We start from the raw sequence: 23,686 nt of genomic DNA, 5'->3' as shown, positions 1-23,686 counted from the left end.
AATAACAATATAATTGGTCATTTATCAAGAAATATAGAGGTCAGTTAAAAATGTCTGAAGAGAAATCTTTAGGTAGGGCAATGGGGTTACTCAAACGATTCAAAACCCTTCCATGAGCAAAACTGGGATAAAAACACTTTGTTTTCGCGGAGTTTTGACAGATGTCTCTTCAATTAAACAATAAATAATAATAATAATAATAATAATAATAATAATAATAATAATAATGATGATGATGATGATGATGATGATGATGATGATGATGATGATGATGATGATGATGATGATGATGATGATGATGATGAATTGTTACTAGAACTAAAACAACCAACAGTTTGTCCGCAGCGGGCAGAACTAGACATTTCAGTTGGGGACTTGAAGGAAGCCAGCAAAAAGTAGTAGTAGTAGTAGTAGTAGTAGTAGTAGTAGTAGTAGTAGTAGTAGTAGGCGGAGGAGGAGGAGGAGGTGGAGGAGGAGGGGGAAGGGGGAGGGGAGGAGGGGGAAGGGGGAGGGGAGGGGGAGGGGGAGGTGGATGAGGGGGGGGGGGGGGGGAGGGGAGGAGGGGGAGGAGGAGAGTCGTTCTCAATATTGAACAGATCCCTTATTTTATCAATCCCGAAAAGAAGGAAAGAAAATTTGTGTTCATGTTCTTTACTGGTTTGAGTCATTGGACTGCGGCCATGTTGGAGCATCTCCTTCAATGATTTAATCAATTATATCAACGAAAATTGGTGTTTATTTTATCGAATCTATTTGTCGAACCGCTATGTTGCCTGACATAAAGGGAATTTAAAAAAAAAGAAGACTGCTCGTGGCTGGAAAATCTTTAGTTAGGGATGCTCTGGAAGTAGCCGACAACAACGACGATAACAACAATAACAACAGCAGAGGCGGCAGCGGTGGTGATAGCAGCGGCGTCGGCGGCTGAGGTGGCAGTGGCAATGACAGCGGTAGGGGCAGCGGCGGCGGCGGCGCAGCGGCGGCAGCGCAGCGGCGGCAGCGCAGCGGCGGCAGCGCAGTGGCGGCAGCGACGACCACACTAGCTACACATGACAATGGAGATATACGTACTTTGATCGGTGTTTCGCCTCTCAACGAAACGACATAGCCACCAATCTTCATCAAAGCATCCCTTGTCGATTCACTGATGTGAATTCTCAGTCCTGCAGCAACAGCAAAAACAACAATATCAATAATAACTGTAACAGCAACAATAACAATGACTGAGAAAGCATCTATGAACTGCTAGAAATAGCAACCAAATCTCCTTCAAATCGCATTTTATCATCTGAAAAAAAGGAAAACCATCAAAGCAATATGAAACGAAATGGACGTGATGATGGCTGCTAGAAGTAATAGGCATGCCAATCTTAAACTACACCTTACAAGCCTTTTCAATATGGTAGGGAGTAATTTGAGGAAAATACAGTTCTGGATATATAAGGGCCAAAAGAAAGACAAATTGGTAATAGGTCTCTTCAACCAATGCTAAATAACAACTAAACTAGAAAAACAACAATAATAATAATTATTATTATTATTGCTTCTACGAAAGGCACAAAGCCTGAAATTTTGGGGTGAGGGGGCCAATCGATTACACTGACCCCAGTGTTTCACTGGTACTTAATTTATCGACCCCGAAAAGTTGACAAGCAACGTCGACTTCTACAGAATTTGATAATGATAATAATAGCAATAATAACTTTTTAGTATAAGCCCAAGGCCTGGAATTTGGTAGAAGGGAAGTTAGTCTATTACATCGACCCCAGGGTTCAACTGGTACTTATTTCATTGATCCTCAAAAAGATGGAAGAAAAAGTTGGAACTTTTCTGAAGGAGAAAATAGGGAAGCTATTCTCAAAGAGCTGACCCGACGGTTTACAACAGTAAATCTCGCCCTGCATAAGGTCAAACGCGTGGCGTTACACCGCGATACACCGGGTAGTGGAGTAAATCCGTTATCCAACGGTTCTGAATGGAAACGATTGAAACAAACACCACAAGGTATCTTCTCTAACGTTCTAACCATTCCACGAGTCCACTGACTGTCATGGACTGGTACTTTATTTTATCAGCCTCAAAAAGATGAAAAGCAAAATCAGCCTTGGCGAGATTTGAAATCTGAGCGCAGTGAACTAAAGCAATTATCGCAACGACGTTCTAACGACTCTGTCGCTTACCGGGAATACGATGCAAACAGATTCAGACAAAACTGACTTTTATTAATATTTCAGGGTTGCAAGGCGGTGAGCTGGCAGAACCATTAACACTTCGGGGGAAAATGCTTTCTGGTATTTCGTCTATCTTTATGTTCTGAGTTCAAATTCTGCCGAAGTTGACTTTGCTTTCTTTCATCCTTTTGGAGTCGATAAAATAAGTATTTGTTGAGCACTGAGGTTGATGTTATTAATTTACCCACTAAATTGCTGACCTTGTCCCAAAATTTGAAACCAGTTTTTCAATGCTGCTATTGTTCTTGTTTAATCCCATATCAGCCCAAGCTGAACGGACCTTATGATCAAAAGCATTTCAACAATAACCATCTCGTCTTTCATGTGAGCTATAATGGCGGTAGGGATAGTCTAAGGGAAATTTTAGCTCCTATTTCTTGTCGGTGGATTTATCACATAGAGGTTCTTCGCTCGCTTCTTTTTTCAAAATTTTCTTTTAATCTTTTTCTTTCTTTTTTTTTTTTCGTGTGCCTATGATACATTTTTAGGGACTCTGAGTTAACCCCAGTTAGGATACCTAACCCGAATGCTTGCAACATAGTCGACTCTGCTAAAGGCACTCACGGGCCAGCCAACTAGTTTGCTCCATATACAGATGACTTTTTATTTTTGAAATATATATATTAGTCATGCTCTAGAATGACCACAGCTCACTGGCTGAAATACAGTAAATACAAAATTAAACTAAATGTTGCCTCAGTTAGGTTATACTTGTACATCTAGAAACGAAAAGAAAAAAAAACACAGGTCAAGAAATAACACGGTCGAGTGCATAATCTCAAGCACAACGATTTGTGATTTGAGAAACGAGTAGTATCGGATTTCACTCTAACATTGCACGCACACCACACACACGCACGAACACGACCGATTGCAAGCAAAGAAAGGATTCTTAGCAAGTTGTATTTCTCAAGTTATTCGATGCGGTCAATGTTAACTGAACACAACTTCCTAACGTATTTTGTTTTCAGATTCTGGATATTCAAAACCCCTTGCAATTAGAGTATTCATCATAAGACATAACAAATGCATTCAATTTTCAATTTTTAGTGGCTTGTATTCTGAATATTTCTATTTATTTCTCTCTCTCTCTCTCTCTCTCTCTCTCTCTCTCTCTCCCTCTCTCTTTCTCTCTCTATGTATGTATCTATCTATCTATCTATCTATCTATCTATCTATCTATCTATCTATCTATCTATCTATCTATCTGTCTATCTGTGAGTGTGTATATATATATATATATATATATATATATATATATATATATATATATATATATATATATACGTCTGTAAATTTTCAGTTATTCATTTTCAATTAGCAGCTTTTAGCTCTGTTCTATTTTCACTGACAAAACTAGACCCTTTTATGTTGCCATAGAGAGAAAACGTCATATCTCCAAGAAAGCCGAGACAGCAAGTTGGTTTCGAATATCATTTGAGACAAATTCCCTTAATTTAAGGTCCTAATACCCTTAAGAAATTCATGAATGCTATAAATCTCTTTTCTGCTCAAGTACGAAATACCTGGGGTTGGCAGAAATAGTAGAGTGTTTCTGCAAATTAGACTCTGTACCTTCTCAGTTTAAATCATGCTAGGGCCAGAAAAACAAACGTCATTAGAATGTTAAGGTCGATCCAATTGTCTTTAGTTTTTCCATATAAAAATGAACCTTTCTTTGAAAAAATAATTATTGTTCACATCAAAGGGTCGTAGACGGCAGGAAATACAGAGTAGCGTCCAGGCATTTAAGGCTCATTACGTTTTGAGTAGACAATAGTAAATAAGGTGTAAATAAAAACTGGTACTTAGTATTTATTCCATTAGACTTAGAAGAATCTGAAGTCAGGACTGAGTAAAAACTCATAGTAAATTACCACTTAGTAGTTTGTCTATCAACCGTTTCTACCACATGTTAGCGCCTTAGGCAATGTATAAGACTGATCGTTTCTTGTGAAAGATTAGTTTATATATATATATATATATATATATATATATATATATATATATATATATATATATATATATATGTATGTATGTATGTATGTATATATATATAAATATATATATATATACATATAGATATATATATATATATGTAAAGAGAGAGTGTGTGTGTGTATGTCAGAGTGAGAGAGAGAGAGGGAGAGAGAGAGATATACATGCATGCATGCATACATACATACACACACATACATACAGATTTACATACATATATCATAGGTGCACCCTCGTAACACGAGAAAATCCATTGCCAAAAAGACTTACTGAAATGATTCATTATTGATACCATGTGATGCCCTTATATGACTTTTAAGCCCAACAAAACTTTTACACCTTTTATTACATACTTGACAACTGTGCTGGCTGGCAAGAGAAATAGGTGCCACCATATGCACTCTCTTAACATGTCTTTTCAGACCTCCATCTGAGTGGCTCACCTTTCCACATTTTACACATGTTCGGTTGTGAATTTTAATAGCCACATCACTATTTATCATGGGTCGATTCCTGTGAGATTTTTGATGGCTCACCAGGCCTGCACGACTCAAACACCTCCTCCCACAAACCACGTACACAAAAAGCAATACTCATTTTCTACAGGTTCCCTCCTACTAAGCCCCCCTCCTAATTCTCTCATACTTCACTCTCTCCCTCTCAAACTTTGAACAACCATCATGCACTATCTTCCTCCATCCATCGCGGTCTTGTGCCGCCCTCTCCCAACCACCAGCTGCAATTCTTGTCTGTATTAGAGCATTTTTAAGGCAATCCTTGAACCTTAGTTTAGGCTCATGCACTGGTCGCCTGCCATCTTCCAACTCACCATACAATAGCTACTTGGGCAATCGCTCATCACTCATCTTTACCAAATGTCCTCTCCACGCCTCAAACGTCTTTGCAAAATCATTGACTCTATACTTCTACTGCCACTCTTCTCAAGCACCTCCACATTACTAATGGCCATTTTCCAGTTCATACCCCAAATTTTTCTCAGACAGTATTGATGAGGAGGAGGAGGGGGATGAGGGGAGGAGGAGGAGGAGGAGGAGGCGGAGGAGGAGGAGGTGGAGGAGGTGGTGGAGGAGGAGGTGGTGGAGGAGGAGGAAGAGGAGGAGGAAGAGGAGGAAGAGGAGGAGGAGAGGAGGTGAGGGGGAGGAAGAAGAAGAAGAAAAAGAAGGAGGAGGAGGGGGGAGAAGAAGAAGAAGAAGAGGAAGAAAAAGAAGGAGGAGGAAGAGGAGGGGGAGAAGAAGAAAAAGAAGAAAAAGAAGGAGGAGGGGAAAGAAGAAGAAGAAGAAGAAGAAGAAGAAGAAGAAGAAGAAGAAGAAATGGTGGTGGTAGTTTTGATGATGATGATGATGATGATGTAGAAGTAGAAGACAGGACCAAATGTTCTGTATTGTTGTTATTATTCAGCTCTTATATGAGAAACGTTGATACCACATCATATAATCAGAAAAGATAATATCTGTGATAACATTGAGGATACAAGATCAGATCATGTTATAAAAAGAGTCTTTAATATCACACAGCATATATGATACAACGGAAAGGATTATCAACGACAGTAAACGAAAAACACACAACGATTTCAAGCTGTTAGGAAAATAGTCATTTATTGTAAGACAACAATGCGGTTTTGATGACTGAGGAGAAGAACATTTAAGTCACACTCACCTTTGCCACTTGATTCCATTCGAGATGCTGTGTTGACTGTGTCTCCAAATACACAATACCTCGGCATTGTTAATCCAACTACACCTGTTCAAGAGCAATGGGGAGGAGAAATAAAGATAGATATAAATATCGAGTCGTTGAATAATTGTGTTGCTTTTGTGTCTGTTCATTTTGAAAGCGCTTAAGTGTGTCTCAAAATAATATCTGTAAACGGAAAATCAATGTATTTGTAAAGCTGTGCGTTTATTTTATGTACGTATTCGGCTGAATGTTTATTTATATTCTAAGAGAGTTTTTTCTTCTTCTTCTTCTTCTTCTTCTTCTTCTTCTTCTTTTTTCTTCTTCTTCTTCTTCTTCTTCTTCTTCTTCTTCTTCTTCTTCTTCTTCTTCTTCTTCTTCTTCTTCTTCTTCTTCTTCTTCTTCTTCTTCTTCTTCTTCTTCTCCTTGTTCTTCTTCTTCAACATTAAGAGACTTTAATGTCTAAATTCTTTGTTGGCTTTGACTTGGCTAACTTCACGAGTGATCCATTTTGCACACATACACATTCACACACGTACGTATCTTTTACTTGTTTCAGTCATTAGAGTACGGCCATGCTGAGGCACCATCTTACAGAATGAAACGACCCCAGTACTTTTTTTAAGCTCGGTATTTATTTTATCGATTTCTTTTGCCAAGCCACTAATTTATGGGAACATAAACACACCAACACCAGTTTTCAAGTGGTGGTGGGAGACAAACACAGACCCGAAGATAAGCACATGTATATATATATATATATATATATATATATATATATATATATATATATATATATATATATATATCGTTTAATAATCTGAATGGAGGCAATGCAAGCGAACTCTCTCTTTCCCCTCTCGTTCTTCCTTCTGTTACTACTATGTTCCTCTCTTCTTCTCGTTGCTCACCTATTCTTTTACTTCCTCCCTTTGTTTCTCCCTCTACCACTCTCTCTCTCTCTCTCTCTTCCTTACCCCTGCCTGGTCACATGCTTCCGGTCACTAATCCTTTTCTTCCTTGGCTATCGCTGAGCAAACACGCGAACTTACTTCGTCCCTACTTTCAGTTCGTGCCTCTTTCTCTATCACTTTTTCCCCTCTTGTTCTTCCTCTGTTACTACTACGTATCTCTCTTTACCCCTTTCGTTCTTCCTTCTGTTACTACTATATCTCTCTCTTTCCCCTCTCGTACTTCCTTCTGTTACTACTATATTCCTCTCTTCCTCTCGTTGCTCACCTATTCTTCTACTTCCTCCCTTTGTTTCTCCCTCTACCACTCTCTCTCTCTCTCTTCCTTACCCCTGCCTGGTCACATGCTTCCGGTCGCTAATCCTTTTCTTCCTTGGCTATCGCCGAGCAAGCACGCGAACTTACTTCGTCCCTACTTTCAGTTCGTGCCTCACAGCGTTCATATACACATAATTTTTCACGTCTGGCCGCATAGCTTTTCCGTTTGTTTTCCTGTCTTGTTTTCTTTTCCGTTTGCTTCCCTGTCTTGTTTTTTGTCCGCCACTACATTTCTCCATGGCACAGGTTTAATTTGTGTATAGAAATTTAATTTGCGGTCCATGGGAAAAGCCGTTTTAACGATGCGTCCTGCCCAACTCTTCGAAACGCCGGTGTTAAAACGGGGGTAGCTGATGAAGGAAAATGTTCTCTACGTGGCTTGTGTGTTTTCTGTACTCTGGTTATTATTATTTTCTTGTCTACGTTTTGTTTGCAATGTCTTGTACCCAGATATGCACCTATATATACAGGTAGACGTAGGTATTCACATACCTGTACGTATATATGCATATACTCATTTATTATTTGTTTTATATATATATATATATATATATATATATATATATTCTTCTACATTAATAAAACTGATATAAAAATTCCAAATATATAAATATAAAAATACATATAAATAGATAAATATCGATAGGATACATAAAATACAGTGAATTTTAGATTTAAAAGTTACAATACATTGGTGTAATAAAATATAGCTGACTTGGACCACTACAACCCCAGTCTGTATTTTATTTGCGAGTATTGTTAATATTAGTAATTTCAAAATAAAGCAATGTACTTTATATATATATCATATATATATAAAGTTTTGTCCGATTTTACCTTTTTTAAAATCGAATAAAATTTAATAGTATTTTAGAATGTCTAATGGAATTAAAAACTATTTTTATGCATTTGTGTACATTTTAACTAATTAAATATTATTTTACAGAATAATAGAATTAAAATTTCTTTGATTAAAACCCTTTCTAACATGGAAATATCCAAAGAGCATTTGAGGCACATAATGCTTTAAGAGTACAAGAAAGGAAACTCTGTTGCCGAAGCGACTCGAAACATACACTCAGTTTATAGGAAAGAATGCTTCAATGAAAGAACTTCCAGAAGATGGTTTGCAAAATTCAGAAGTGGAGATTTCAGCCTTGAAGATGAAGATTGAACAGGACTTCTAGCTGAGTTTTGTTTGTGTTTCGTGGCTATTTGTATTAATTTTCCTTGCTTCTGAAGTAGGTATTTTTGTAGTCCTATGGTGGTTATTTTATAATAGTTTTCCAGATGTATAAGGCCTCTACCACCTTCTATACGTTCTATATATAACCTTTCTATGTCAGATTTTGGGTGGTGTATCCTAAATCCTGTCATTATTTTCCTTGTTTTCCTGTCTATTTTGATTAGTTCATTTAATATCCAGTTAAGGATATTGTAGCTGCAACTTAAAACTGGGATGGGTAGAGTGTTGATACTTATTATCTACTTTTTCGTATTGAGCGCTGTTATCAGTATTAACCTAACTTGTCTATAATATTCTTTCATTATTTTCTCTTCCATTTGTGTGTGTTGTATCGTATCTAATTAATTGATTCCTAAGTATTTGTATGTATGGCTTTGGTCTAATTCTCTTATTTCATTTGCTTTATCGAGTGAGATGCTTCTACTCATAATTAGTTTTCCTCTTTTCAAGGTTGCTTTTGCACATTTTTTAAGCCATATTTCATTGCTGCCCTTATGGAAAACTTTGAAGCCATTATCATAATTGTAGTAGTAGTAGTAGTAGTAGTAGTAGTAGTAGTAGTAGTAGTAGTTAGCTGTTTTTGTTGTTGCTTCGTTCATTCATTTCTGTTTATTTACTTAATTTTCCCCACCCAAATGATACATAGTTTTGTAGTTATTTTTGGTTTTCGTTGGATGTTTACATCTTTGTTATAATGTAGTTATAAAAATGGTTGGCAGATTACCGATTCTCAATATTTGATTGGTGAATCTTATCTAAAACAAGATAATAAGATGGCTTGATATAAGTCAGTTGACTGCTATGGTTAATAAGAATATCAGGGAAGGGCGGAAATATGCAGATAGTTTTAGATTAGAAAATGACAGCTGTTTATTTTTGGTTGATCTATTTTCTCTCTCCCTGCCCTTTCCCTCAATATACCAACCTTGTTTTTTGTGATTATTCGTATTATATATATATATGTATATATATATATATATATATATATATATATATATATATATATATATATATATATATATATATATATATATACGCGCGCGCGCGCACCTACTACCTGAGTGCAAGCTTATCCACACCTACTAACATATGTGATGCACGCATTATTTCACATCGCCACAAACCCAAAAAGCTTAAACAAAAGCGCTTTGTCATTTCGTTAGACTTCAACTTACATTCTGGAAAGGGAAAAATAATTAAATCCCTGAGAAATGTACATACATACATACATACATACATACATACATACATCCATACATACATGCATGTATATACTTGTGTACGTATGTTTGTATATATTTGTGTGTATATCTTTGTCTCTGTGGAACAGATATAGAATATGAGAGTGAACCTCCCATTCGCACCTGTTTTTGGTTTTCTTTCTTAAAGTTAAGATCGTGTTATATATCCGGTTGAGAAAAGAAATCTATGTCGTATTAAAGACCTGTTGACGTCAGACGTACACCTATATCATATAACATGGGCCTTCTCTCATTGCAGTTTCAAGTTTAATATAACAAGTGAATGTAAGAAATGCATGCACAATGAATTACAGTATGGGAAGCAGTAGGGTATTTTTGGTAGTATGCTTCACTTAAATAAAAAGTGATAATCTGGTATCATTCCACAGGACACAGACACAATGGCTTCATGTTTCATGGAAACAATTTGTACCACATTCTTTCTAGACTTAGATAACACGCATTTCTACCCGCTTGAAATGCTACAAATGTTAAACCGCAAATCCACGAATGATCTCTGCTGGTATGGTTGTATTCGTAACATAGAAAAAAGAAACTCGCATCCCAAATACTTGCCTTCTTCTTCATCATCATCATCATCACCATTTAACGTCCGCTTTCCATGCTGGCATGGGTTGGACGGTTTGACTGAAAACTGGTAGGCCGGGGGGGGGGGTGCACTAGTTTCCAATCTGATTTGGCAAGGTTTCTACGGCTGAATGCCCTTCCTAACGCCAATCTTGGCTGCAAAATACTTCAACTTCAAACAGCAACTCACTCTTTACAAATCTCAAACGAAGCCCACAATGAAATTAAAATACTGCCGCCCGATCCGAGACATTGCTTTTGCTACGTAGAAAACGTCTTAGACCGCATCCGAGAGAAAAACAGCTGATTGCAACGACTTACCAACAAACACCAATCTTTATCCTGCACACGTGCCGTCTCCTCACTATTCTACTTCTACTGCTACTACAACGGCCTCCGTTATTAGGAGTTAGCTACATATCATTCTTCTTTCGCTACCCATTCTATCTCTCTACCTTGACTTCACAATAGTGACAATGGCAGGAACCTTAACACTATGCCAGTGGAAACCATATCCTAACAAAACCTTAATATTTTGACAGTGAAACCTGTAATTAATAGGACTCTAATATTGGTTTCAAGTTTTGGCACAAGGGAAAGTTGATTACAATGTCCCCAAAAGGATCATGTGTAATACGATTTTTGTTCTTAGGCAGCAACTGTTATTTCCCATTTGTTTACTCCAAGAAAGTATGTAAAATGGCTAACGTTTGTTTTTGTTACGTTTATTTAAACCTGAAAGAATCCCTCTCAACACATGCCTATGATGCTCCCCCACTATTCCTGATCAGAGATGCACATATTGTCAGCCCCTAAGGGACATGCTCAAGTAGTTAAGATCATGCAAATGACAAGAAAATCTCTGGTATTGAACAGAATATTTGCTATAACGATATTTTTGCTTCAGCAACTCAGCGCTGAGTCTGTCTGAAATGTAATGGAAAATAGGTCAATTTCAAAACATTGCTGTCCAGGTCACAAAAGCTAAGTTTGAAGAGAATAGTCGTCATTTCCTTTGATTTCTAGAAAGAAGCAAATAATAACACATACTGACCGAAGACAAAAAAAAAAAAATTTTAATTTTGTTATACAGTGTGATAACTTATAGTGCCACCTATAGCCTAATAGGACCCTAATATTGTGAAAGAAGCGAGTATACTTTAAAGAATCCTAATACTGCAACAATGACAACCATTCCTTAATAGGAATCTGATACTGGTTTCAAATTTTGGTACAAGACCAGTAATTTCGAGGAGTAGATAAGTCGTTTACACCGATTCTAGTGCTCAATTGGTACTTATTTTATCGATCCCGAAAGGATGAAAGGCAATTTGAACTCGGAACGTAGAGACGTAAGAAATGCTTTGCAGCATTTTACTCGGCGTACTAAAGATTCTGCCAGCTCTCCGTCTTGAACAGGTCCCCAATATTGGTTTTAAATTTTGACACATAGCCAGCAATTTCAGGTGGGGGGGGGGGGGCGGATAAGTCGATTATATCGACCCCAGTGCTCAACTGATACCTATTTCATCAACGCCGAAGGATGAACGACTAAGTCGAGCTCGGAGGAATTTGAACAGGAGCCCAATATTGAACAGTAACAATTGTTTTAACAGAACAAATTTAATGGATACCGTATGTCATTAGAATAGATTTTTCGCTTTACATTTCTTATATAAAAATTACTCCCTACTTTGACCCAAAGGTATATTACTACAGATATGCTGTACCACGATGTTTAGTTCTGTTATACCTCGTATATTGTATCACAGAGAAGAGTTAGTATTATAAGAGATCCGTTCTATCATAGGGTACAATTCTGTTATACCTCTACCATAGTATACGTTTCAATTGTAACAGATACTTCTACCACAGTGTACAGTTGTGTCATAAAAGGTATCTTCTGTCATAGTGCACTTTGGGATTATTGCAACATATAGCTCCTACCACAGCCATACTGTACAAGCTCAATCATAACAAGCACTTCTACTTCAATATATATCTGAATTATCCTATGTACTTTTACAACTGTATACAGCTGTATTATCGCAAGTACATTGTACCACGGCAGTGGTGTAGCTAGAGTGAGTGCTGCCCAGGGCGGCCCTTCAATTTGCCGCCCCCGGGCCTCCCACAAAATATATATATTGCACAGTGACTATATCGATTGTTGCAATTAACAGTGAGTACTGTCTGTGTCCCGACTTGATTTCATTATAGCCTATACAGGCTTATAGCCCACAACAGACCGAAAAGTGATGGCGCCCTCATAAAAGTGCCGCCCGGAGCGGACCGCCTTTCCACCACCTCTAGTTACGCTAGTGTACCATGCTGTGCAATTCTATTGCACTACAACCTTACCATTATAGACCTATAACAGAAGAAACTCTGTTGTAAATATTAGGGCTCTTTTCCCTACTTCCTTTCATCGGTCTTGGATGCCCTACATAATTCATATTTAGTGCTGTTTTTTTCTTTTCTGACTAAGGCATACAAAACAAAAAAAAGTTTAATACCATCGGTTTGGGTAAAGATGATGAAACTGCAGAAGAAATAATATAAGATTTTGTCTGACCTGCACACACAGGTCCAGTGTGTATTCCAATGCGTACTTGCAGCTGCCTGTCTGGCATGTGGTGGATTCGGAATGTTAAGATGGAACTGACAATATTTAATGACATGTCTGCAATCTGGCCTGCGTGTAAATCTCCATTGCGGTGAGGAAGGCCACTTGCTACCATGTATGCATCACCAATAGTTTCTACCTGAATTTCGAACACATGAATACACGGTAATTAAAACAGTGTTAAATCAAATAGAATTGAAGATGGGAAATGATAGAGAATGAAAGAGTGAAGGGGAGGAGAGAACGAGAGAAAGAGAGAGAACGTTGGAAGGGGAGGAGACGGCGAGAGGGGTGGAAACACTGAGGGGAGAAGGGGTGGAGACTGCGAGGGGGGTGAGACAAAGAGGGAAGGAGACAGCGAGGGAAGGAGACAACGAGAGGAGGAGACAGCGAGGGGAGAAGACAACGAGAGAGGAGGAAACAGCAAGAGGGGAGGAGATCGCAAAAGAGAAGGCAGTTAGAGGCGGGAAGACATCAAGAGGGGAGGGGACATCGAAAGGGGAGGAGATAGCAAAAGAGAAGGCTGTGAGAGGGAGAGGAGACAGCAAGAGGGAAGAAGGAAGTAGGAAGGAGTATGAGAGCGGGAGAAGAGTTATAAAAGAGTGGATGAGAGGAGGATAAAGCACGAGAGAGAAAAATGTGAAGAAAGGGAAAAGGAGCCAGCGAGAGGGGGGGGGGAAACACTGCGAGAGGGAAAGAGACTGCGAAGTGGGTGGAGAGAAAGGAGGAAAGAATAAAAAAAAGAAAAGATGAATTGAGAGGAGTACAAAGAAAAGAAATGAGAGACAGAGAGTGAAAGAGAGAGAGAGAGAGAGAGAGAGAGAGAGAGAGAGAGAGAGGGAGAGAGAGAAGAGAGAAGAGAGGAAGCGGAAATAGAAGAAAGAATAGATAGGAAGTGGGATGGACAAATGAGAGATTGGGAAAAAACGGAAATTTCCTTATTAACAAAAAAATTCAGGCAAACATGAAAAATACATTTTAAATAATTTAACTAATATCTTTTTTTAATAAATGATTTGTACACATTTTCGCATGTATTTTATTTGATTTTTCCAGTTCAGTATTGGTTTTTAGGTGTGTGTTTTTCTTAAATTTTATACTAAGACCACCGCAAAGTCGGATAAACTGTCTGAAGTTGAGGTTTGACTACGTAAAGTAAAAAAAAGGACGTAACTCGAAACAACTATACAGGTTTGCCCGTGTAATATTTATTGGTTTAGTCAAAGGGAAGAAAATGGGACACTCCTTACGACCATCACAGAGTGTCCCAAAATACTTGGATTGTTACAATTAGCGTTTTGTCGGAATAATTGTGAGTTGATGGTGTAAGTGATGGAGCTTAAATGAAAACGGAGGCAGGAAGGAATTTTCAGAAGCTTGGCGTCTTGAGCAAGACGGATCGGTTGGTTATGGTGGTTGGTGTGGAGCATGGTAGAGGGATGGGATGATGAGATTGAGCGTGGGTGGTAAGAGGAGGAGAGATGGATGATGATGATGATGAGGAGGAGGAGGAGGAGGAGGAGGATGACGATGATGATGATGATGAGGATGAGGAGGAGGAGGAGGATGACGATGATAATGATAATGATGAGGAGGAGGAGGAAGAGGAGGAGGAGGAGGAGGAGGAGGAGGAGGAAGAGGAGGAGGAGGAAGAGGAGGAGGATGACGATGTTGATGATAACGATGATGATGATGATAGTGGTAGTAGTGATAATAATGTGATGATGACAACAACGACAAAAATTATGATTATGATGATGATGAGAATGATGATGACGATGACGACGATGATGATTGATGACAGCGACGACGATGATGAAGATGATGACAATGACCACGACGATGATGAGGATGATGATGATGATGATGATGATGATGATGATGATGATGACGACGATGATGATTGATGATGGTGGTGGTGGTGGTGGTGGTGGTGGAACCCTCTCTTTGTGTTTCCACATTGAAGTTTCAGTTCTTCCATTAACTGAACCACCTACAGCTCGCCATCCCACTCGTCTCTTTACCTAACAGCATCCATGCTGCGCTCAACCACCCACTGTTTCCCCGCACTAACCACTATTCCCCAATCCTTCAATTCCAAATCGTCGCCATTCTGGATTCTCCCCATGTCTTTCCTACGAGTAATAACGTGCAAATAGTTTTAATGGAACATTAGCGATGTCAATCTTATCAATCTACAAGGGTCATGGTTTCCCGTCACAAGTAGAAAAAAAAATGAGAAGTGAATTATATATTTGTTAGAAATATTTATTAGACGAAAGCTGAGAGTAAACCATAACAGCAATAACGAACGTAATTATTTTTATATTGCTTTAAGCCAGCAACACATAATAGGGTTGTAGGAGTTGGCGCCGTCGAGACACACACACACACACACACACACACACACACACACACACACACACACACACACACACACGCACGGACGCATGCACGCACACACACACACACACACACACACACACACACACACACACACAAGACGTCTTGGGCATTTTGAAGTTGGCGGAACACAACCCTCTTCGGCTCTGATTATAATCGATTTCTTCTAAAAAAAAAAAAGGAAGGGAGAAGAAGAAGAAGAAGAAGAAGAAGCGGTATTTTGTCTGTCTTTACGTTCAGAGTTCAAATTCCACCGAGGTCGACTTTGCCTTTCATCTTTTCGGGGTCGATAAATTAAATACCAGTTGCATACTAGGATCGATCTAATCGACTGGGCCCCTCACAAAAAATTTGGGGGCCTTGTACCTAGAGTAGAAATGAATTTGCTGTTACTGAGATGCAAGCTAGCTCTTGATGAAGCCGGATGGAATAACTAGGCGAAGTGCTCTAATGCTGAAAGACTAGAAACCTGTTGAGACTCACAGAACATCACTGATGATGCATCTTAGAGTAACTGTGAGATATATCTTGGAACTAAGATATATATTTAATTCTTCATGCCTCCCTAATTGTTTTCTTCCAACAGGCGTAACCTTAAAAATCTTCAAAATGTACAATCTTGAAGAAGCTTTCAATTGTACAAATGTCGAAGTTCCTGTGAAAGACAGAAGCACTGTCGCTTCTTTCCGACTAAATAATTGTTTCAGATGTTGGCACAAGACCTAAAACTTTTGAGGAGAGGGCCAGGCGATCACATTGAGTAAGTACCAATGCTCAATTGGTACTTACTTTAACGGCACCAAAATGATGAAAGGCAAAGTCGACATAGGTGGCATTTGAACTCAGAACGTTAAGCCGGAAAAATTTCACTTAAACGCCTTGTCCAGAGCGCAAAAGATTATCCCGGCGCGCCGCTTTTCATAAGAATTTTTTGAAATATAAACGCAAGGTTTATATAAAAAGACGTAATTTGAAACAACTTAAGATTTACCTGTATAATATTTATTGGTTTAGTCAAAGGGAAGAAAAGGAGACAGTCCCTACGACCATCACAAAGTGTTCCAAATTACTTGGATTGTAACAATTAGTGTGATGGTAACGTTCCAATCGCCTTACATGCCTTTTACACATTTTATTACATACTTGACAACTGTGCTGGCTGGCAGGAGAAACAGGTGCCACCATATGCACTCTCTGAACATGTCTTTTCAGGCCTTCAGCTGAAGTAATACGATTTTTGTCTTTAGGTAGCAACTGTTATTTCCCATCTGTTTACTCCAAGGATGAAAGGCAAAGTCGACCACGGCGGAATTTGAACTCAGAACATAAAGACAGAAGAAATACCGCTATGAATTTCGCCCGGCGTGCTAACGTTTCTGCCAGCTCGCCGCCATCCATTAATAGCAAATTATCGATCTGTCCTCTTTATTCAAAACCACCCATTTACTTTTACTTGCTTTTGTCATTAGACTGCGGCCATGCTACAAATATTGTTTTTTTTCAATAAGTCACGTAACTGTTAATATTTCAATATGGGGATGAATTGCTAGAGTCTCTGGGCCCGGATAGAAATATAAACAATTTGGGGAGAGGTGGCTGGTTGATAACATTAGCCCCTGTACTTGAGCAATAATCATTTTATCGACTTCGAGAGGATGAAAAGCAAATTTAAAACCTCAACTGAATTTGAGTTTAAAACGTAAAGAGCCGGAGGAAAATACAGCAAAGCAATTTTTCCGACGCCCTAATGATTCTGCCAACTTGTCACTGTGCTTTTCCTGCATGTGAGTTGAATTTTCAGATCAAAATTTACAGCGAAAGAAGGAAGGTCTACTTGTACGCCATTTTTGACTTTGAAGGACCAAAAATTCCTCGTGGAGTGCAATAGGATTTGGAAGGATAGTGACAATGTATGTATGTTTACATTGTATGTTTACACCACAATTTGAATGCTCGAAAATACGGCAATAAAAATAAGTGTTCAAATATTTTTCAAATTTCACTCTTTCAGCCGTGTGTAAAATAAAATAAAATAATTTATCAAATATTGCTTTCTTTGACAAAACAATATCCCAAGGCGGTTAAGAAGCTCGTTTTGGAACCTTCTGGTTTCGAGTTCAGTTCCACTTCGTGGTACTTTGGGAAATAACCTTTTACTATAGTTCCGGGTCGACCAATTCCTTGTGAGTTACTTCGGTAGATGGAAACTGTGTGGAAGCCCGTCGTATATAATTTTGTGTGTGTGTTTATGTTTGTCCATCATCAGCGCTTGACAACCGGTGTTGCTTTGTTTACATCTCCCGTAAAATTAACAGTTCGGCAAAAGAGAACCAAAAGAAAAGTATCCGACAAAAAAAAATGTATGGGTTCGATTTATTCGACTAAAACCCTTCGCACTGGTGCTGAAGCATGGCCGCAGCTTAATGACTGAGACAGGTAAACGATAAAAGAGGAATAAGATAAGTAAAAATTTAATAATCATACCTTATAAACATCATGTTGGGCAATGACGTCATCAAAGAGAGTATAGAGTTCATTTAAAAGGTCCACGACTTGCATAGGTGTACTGAGAGCAGACAAAGTAGTGAAACCAACGATGTCTGAGAAAAATATGGTCACGGATTCGAATACTTCAGGATAGACAGTTTCGCCGACTTTCAGCCTTTCGGCCACTGACCTGCAACAGAAAGTTTCGTAATATTTACTTGATGTGTTTTCCATAATAACCGAGATGCTTTTTGCAATGTGAAGACACGGCATACGGGGTGCGGCATATACATTTACCTATTCTTTAAACATAATAAATGATACACTTCAGTTAAGAAAAGATTAAGGGCTACAGTGAAAACAAAAAGTGGCCGTTAGGAACTGTAAATACATGTTTAGTTTGTAAGATGCATCTCGCGGAAACTCTGAGATCTATCGTCAGTGATGTTTCTTGGGTCTCATGCAGTTTCGAGCCCTTCATCATCAGACCCACTCACCCAGTTGACCCAGGCAGCGTTGATCAAGTCTCAGCTTGCTTTCTAGTAGCAGCAAACCATTGGTCTGCCCTCTTTATCCAAAGACACTTAGTGGCCTTTTCTGTTGTTTTGAATTGTAAATGTGTAAAACATTGTTTTCAGATTTTGGCTCAAGGTCAGTAATTTCGGGGGAGGGGCTAAGTCGATTACATCAACGCCAGCGTTCAGCTAACACTTATTTTATCGACCCCGAAAGGATAAAAGCAAAGTCGACCCGGCGGAATTTGAACTCAGAATGTAATGACGGGCGAAATGCCGCTAAGCATTTTGCCTGGCGTGCTAACGATTCTGCTAGCTCACTGCCTTAACATATGTAAAATATTGTCAATAAATATAACAATCAACGTGTAAATTTTCATTAACCAAAATCTAAAACGTTTTATTTTTATTATGAAATGAAGAATGGGTAGATATATACGCAGTGCTCGCAAAACTGGGTATTTTACATGTAAGTGAGGGATGTTTACCGATTTAACCCTTTTAATGCGGAAATCAAATATATCCATCAAAATTTATTTACCTTTAGCTGCGGAAAGCATTTTTATATACCAATATATCTTTTGTTGAGGAATGTCATGACGAAAACTAGCTTTGTTTAGATATGTCAAGTTTACAACGGCAACGTGATTTGCAGAAAATATTAATTTTATTTTTTCTTTCATAGTGGGTATTTAACATCTTTATTGGAACGACCATGAAGTTTAATTTAATTTTGCAGATAAAGGTTTAAAGAAAAAAGACTTCATAATTTATCTAAGGAGCCGTTACCAATATGAAAACAAATTAAACTTTCTCACGTTTAACTGCGGGCTCTTTGCCCGCTAGTAAATGACTTTTAGTTTCAAAATCGTACAAGGGGATTTTTACCAGTGTGAAAAGATATCAACACTATCCAGCAAAGAAGCTTCTATGAGATCGTTTGAGAAATAACAGCGAAATCTCCCTCAAATCACATATGATCATTAAAAAGTATGAAACTTGGATAATGTAGTGCATGATGCAGTAATCGATCTAAGGTCATGAGACTGATAACTGGGACGTATTTGATTGTATTTCTGCTGGATTAGGGATGACTCGAGACAAAATGATGCTCAGAGATGATAAGAAAAAACTTGTTTAAGCAATGAAGAAAATGCATCTACTTGGCTGATTGGTTGACACAATTAACAACACTCATTTGTAAAGCCTTCTATTTTAGTAAAAGAGTTGTAACTCCACCTCTGTAGAAAAAAAAGAAAAGTAATTTTTTGTTGTAGCATGATGAAGCATTCCGGTCGTTTTTAGAAATAAGTGAGAAGTACAAAATAACCAAATGAAAGACCAATCGTTCGTAATGTTTCACCACTGTGATACATTCTTATGCACATATACATATATGTGTATATGTGTATATACAGCAATACATATGTGTATATTATTTTTTTATTTCTCACAAGGGGCTAACCATAGAGGGGACAAACAAGGACAGAGAAAGGGATTAAGTCGATTACATCGACCCCAGTGCGTAACTGGTGCTTAATTTATCGACCCCGAAAGGATGAAAGGCAAAGTCGACCTCGGCGGAATTTGAACTCAGAACGTAACGGCAGACGAAATACCGCTAAGCATTTCGCCCGGCGTGCTAACGATTCTGCCAGCTCGCCGCCTTATGTGTATATATACATACATAAACATATATGTGTATATACATACACATATATGTATATATGTGTATGTATATATACATATATACATATATACATACACATATGTATATATGTGTACATGCATACATACATACATACTTACATACATACATACATACAAACAAAAATACCCTGTTATTGATGCTGAAATTCCAGTGAAAGAGCCTTGGATCTAGGTTAGAAACCGGTTCTTTCTCTATTGGCAAGAAATCCTGAAATAAACTGAATAATGACATACATACATATCTGTAGAAATAACCTTAAGAAATACATACATACATGTGTGTATGTGTATATATAAATGTGCGTGTGCTTGGAATGAACGCTCGTGTGAGAGATTTTTTTGTCTTAATTGTTGTTTCGTTCCCTAACACAATAATTTGAACATTGATAATAATGAAACAAAAGAAATAAAATAGAACTTGCAACAACACCAACGCCAACGACAGCGAAAGAAATAACAGCGTCTACAACAACATGAATTCTGCGATGTAATAATCCTGTCACCTTGGCAACAGTTGGTATAATAGGCGATCTGTCTTTTTCTTTTCCTCTAGTAAAGCTTGTGTTCTTTGTTCCACCAAATCTTCTAAATTGATGGCGTATCTTTCCATCCTCTTTAAAATAATATCCATAATATTTCCGACTCTGAAAATTCAGAAATAATAATGATTTGGAATGAAAGAGTAAGAATAGTTATAAAAAAAGTGAAACGAACTTTTAAAGGTTTTTATCAAGAGAAAAGGACATAGCGCAGTGCTTCAATTTCTCTAGAATTGCCTCCCAGGTGACGATATCGATGTGGTTGATGTTTAGTTGGGACATCTGTATGTTAACCTCTGCATGAACGAACAAAATAATGAAACTGGGCGAGTGGAAATTCCAGAAAACTGGGGTTCTGATGAGAAAGAATTAGACATAATGGCTAGTTGTATATTCTGGGAGAAGTGGGTGAGACACAATACGTAAGACTGGACAAAAGAATATTTGTATGTCAGGTACGCCAACATCAGATTGGTTCAATATTTGAATACAGATACTGTTATTGATGTTGGCACTCCATCGATTACGACGTCGAGGGTTCCAGTTGATCCGATCAACGGAACAGCCTGATCGTGAAATTAACGTGCAAATGGCTGAGCACTCCACAGACACGTGTACCCTTAACGTAGTTCTCTGGGGATATTCAGCATGACACAGTGTGACAAGGCTGGCCCTTTGAATTACAGGTACAACAGAAACAGGAAGTAAGAGTGAGAGAAAGTTGTGGTGAAAGAGTACAGCAGGGCTCGCCACCATCCCCTGCCGGAGCCTTGTGGAGCTTTAGGTGTTTTCGCCCAATAAACACTCACAACGCTCGGTCTGGGAATCGAAACTGCGATCCTTTGACCGCGAGTCCGCTTCCTTAACCACTGGGCCATTGCGCCTCCACAGATACTGTTAGTTATGCATGTAATTAACAAGCAAGGCGGTGAACTAGCAGAATTGTTAGCACACCGGACAAAATGCATAGCGACATTCCGTCCTTCTTTACGTTCTGAGTTCAAATCCCGCCGAGGTCGACTTTGACTTTCATCCTTTCGGAATCGATAAAATAAGTACCAGCTGAACTTTGTGGTCGATGTAATCGACTTGCTCCCTCCCACGAAATTGCTGGCCTTGTGTCAAAAATTGAAAGCAGTATACGTAGGCGCAGGAATGGCCGGGTAGTAAGTTGCTTGCTTACCAACCACATGGTCCCGGATTCAGTCCCACGGCGTGGCACCTTGGGTAAGTGTCTTCTTCTATAGCCTCAGGCCTACCAAAGCCTTGTGAGTGGATTTGGTAGATGGAAACTGAAAGAAGCCCGTCGTATATTTATATATATATATATATATATATATATATATATATATATATATATATATATATATATATATATATATATATATATGCCTGTATATATGTATGTCCTTGTGTGTCCGTGTTTGTCCAACCAGCATCGCTTGACAACCGTAACTTAGCGGTTCGGCCAAAGACCGAGAGAATAAGTACTAGGCTTACAAAGAATAAGTCCTGGGGTCGATTTTTTCGACTAAAGGCGGTGATCCAGCATGGCCGCAGTCAAAATGACTGAAACAAATAAAAGAATAAAATTGACTGCGGCCATGCTGGAGCACCGCCTTGAAGGGTTTTTTGTCGAACAAATCTACTCTACAACTTATTTTTATTTAAGTCTGGTACTTATTTTATCGGTTTCTTCTGCCTAATTGGTAAATTACGGAGAGGTAAACAAACCAGCATCAGCTGTCAAGTAGTGGGGGAGAGATAGACACCAACACAAAAACATACACACACAAACACATATATACATTTACGACGGGATTCTGCACAATTTCCGTCCGCCAAAATCATTTAGAAAGCAGTGGTCGGTCCGGGGCAAAAATAAAAGACACTTGAACAAGGTGACACTGAATCCGAGCCTATGTGGTTAGAAAGCTAATTTCTCACCGAGTAACCAGCGAGTTCAGTTTTGATGTTACACATGACAAATCAACGAGCGAACCGCTACTCGACTCGGTTGCTTGATCTGCTCAAAATAGCAGTCAAATCAATATCTTTTTCAAAATCAACCATATCGTCTTAAAAATTGAAGGACACGTTCGATAATGTTGACCTTCTTATTGAGAGTGGTATTTTGAAAACGAAAGAAATGGTGTGGAAGGCCAATTGCTTCAAATATTATGTCACGCAGATTCGGCCCGATTCTGTGGAATACTCAGCCACTTGCAATTAACTAGAAAGCAGGTAGTTTAGTTGTTTGAACACTTATTAAATGGCTAGAATGGCTCTCACATACAATAGGAATACAGAATACAAAATGGCTGATATTTAGCAAGGTGAGACACACATAAGAAGGAAGGAAACAAAGGACCACTGATGAGGTCACAGAAGTGTGACGAAAGAACTCTGGCCGAAATAAGATTAAGATTAATGTAATATAAAGCTGAAGCAAATTAACACCAAATATACAGTGCGTGTGTTTTTATTGGCTAAACTGGCAATATGACCATCCCCAAGTACAACAACATATATATATATATATATATATATATATATATATATATATATATATATATATATATATATATATGTATGTATGTATAATTCAAATTGACAAACAATTAAAGAATAGAGAAAAAAAAGGAACGTGAGTATGTGCACAATAAATATATTCATTTGACGCTCGGTGAAGGGAGCAGTTGTTGTTAATGCTTCGAGCATAGCTCTTCGTCGGAGACAGGAAAGTCCAAAGAGAAAGAATGAAAAATAAGGAAAAATCGCCAACCATATATATATATATATATATATATATATATATATATATATATATATACATATATATATATATATATATATATATATACACATATATATATACACACATATATATATATATATACATACGCGCACGCGCGCACAAACATACATATGTGTGTGTGTGTGTGTGCGTGTGTGTGTGCGTGTGTGTGTGTGTGTGTGTATGTATGTACATATATATCCAAATCTAGTAGGTGGAACGGGCAAATTCTACGCTGCATATGTTTCTTAGGTAGCTGGCTCTCTGATGTAACAATTACAGGAGAACAGAGAGGGAGAGAGAGAGAGAGGGGGAAAG

The 23,686-nt window shown here is 38.3% G+C and overlaps 1 protein-coding gene across 2 annotated transcripts in view; it reads right to left on the bottom strand.

Moving 5' to 3' along the window:
• The window catches only part of LOC106868016 (atrial natriuretic peptide receptor 1), a 68,471-nt gene that overhangs the window by 6,920 nt on the left and 37,865 nt on the right, over nucleotides 1–23,686 (bottom strand). For both annotated transcript variants that reach the window (XM_089357269.1, XM_089357270.1), the window contains exons 18-22: nucleotides 20,536–20,676; nucleotides 17,805–17,997; nucleotides 12,867–13,056; nucleotides 5,910–5,993; nucleotides 1,072–1,163 (exon numbers count right to left, since the gene is read on the bottom strand). In XM_089357269.1, coding sequence (XP_089213395.1) covers nucleotides 1,072–1,163; nucleotides 5,910–5,993; nucleotides 12,867–13,056; nucleotides 17,805–17,997; nucleotides 20,536–20,676 — 700 coding nt within the window. The remainder of the gene's footprint in view (nucleotides 1–1,071; nucleotides 1,164–5,909; nucleotides 5,994–12,866; nucleotides 13,057–17,804; nucleotides 17,998–20,535; nucleotides 20,677–23,686) is intronic.

This window comes from Octopus bimaculoides, chromosome 9 (genome assembly GCF_046866305.1).
Source record: "Octopus bimaculoides isolate indiv1 chromosome 9, ASM4686630v1, whole genome shotgun sequence".
In the NCBI taxonomy this organism is placed as follows: Eukaryota; Metazoa; Mollusca; class Cephalopoda; order Octopoda; family Octopodidae; genus Octopus; species Octopus bimaculoides.
This window is presented reverse-complemented; position numbering and strand designations above follow the sequence as displayed.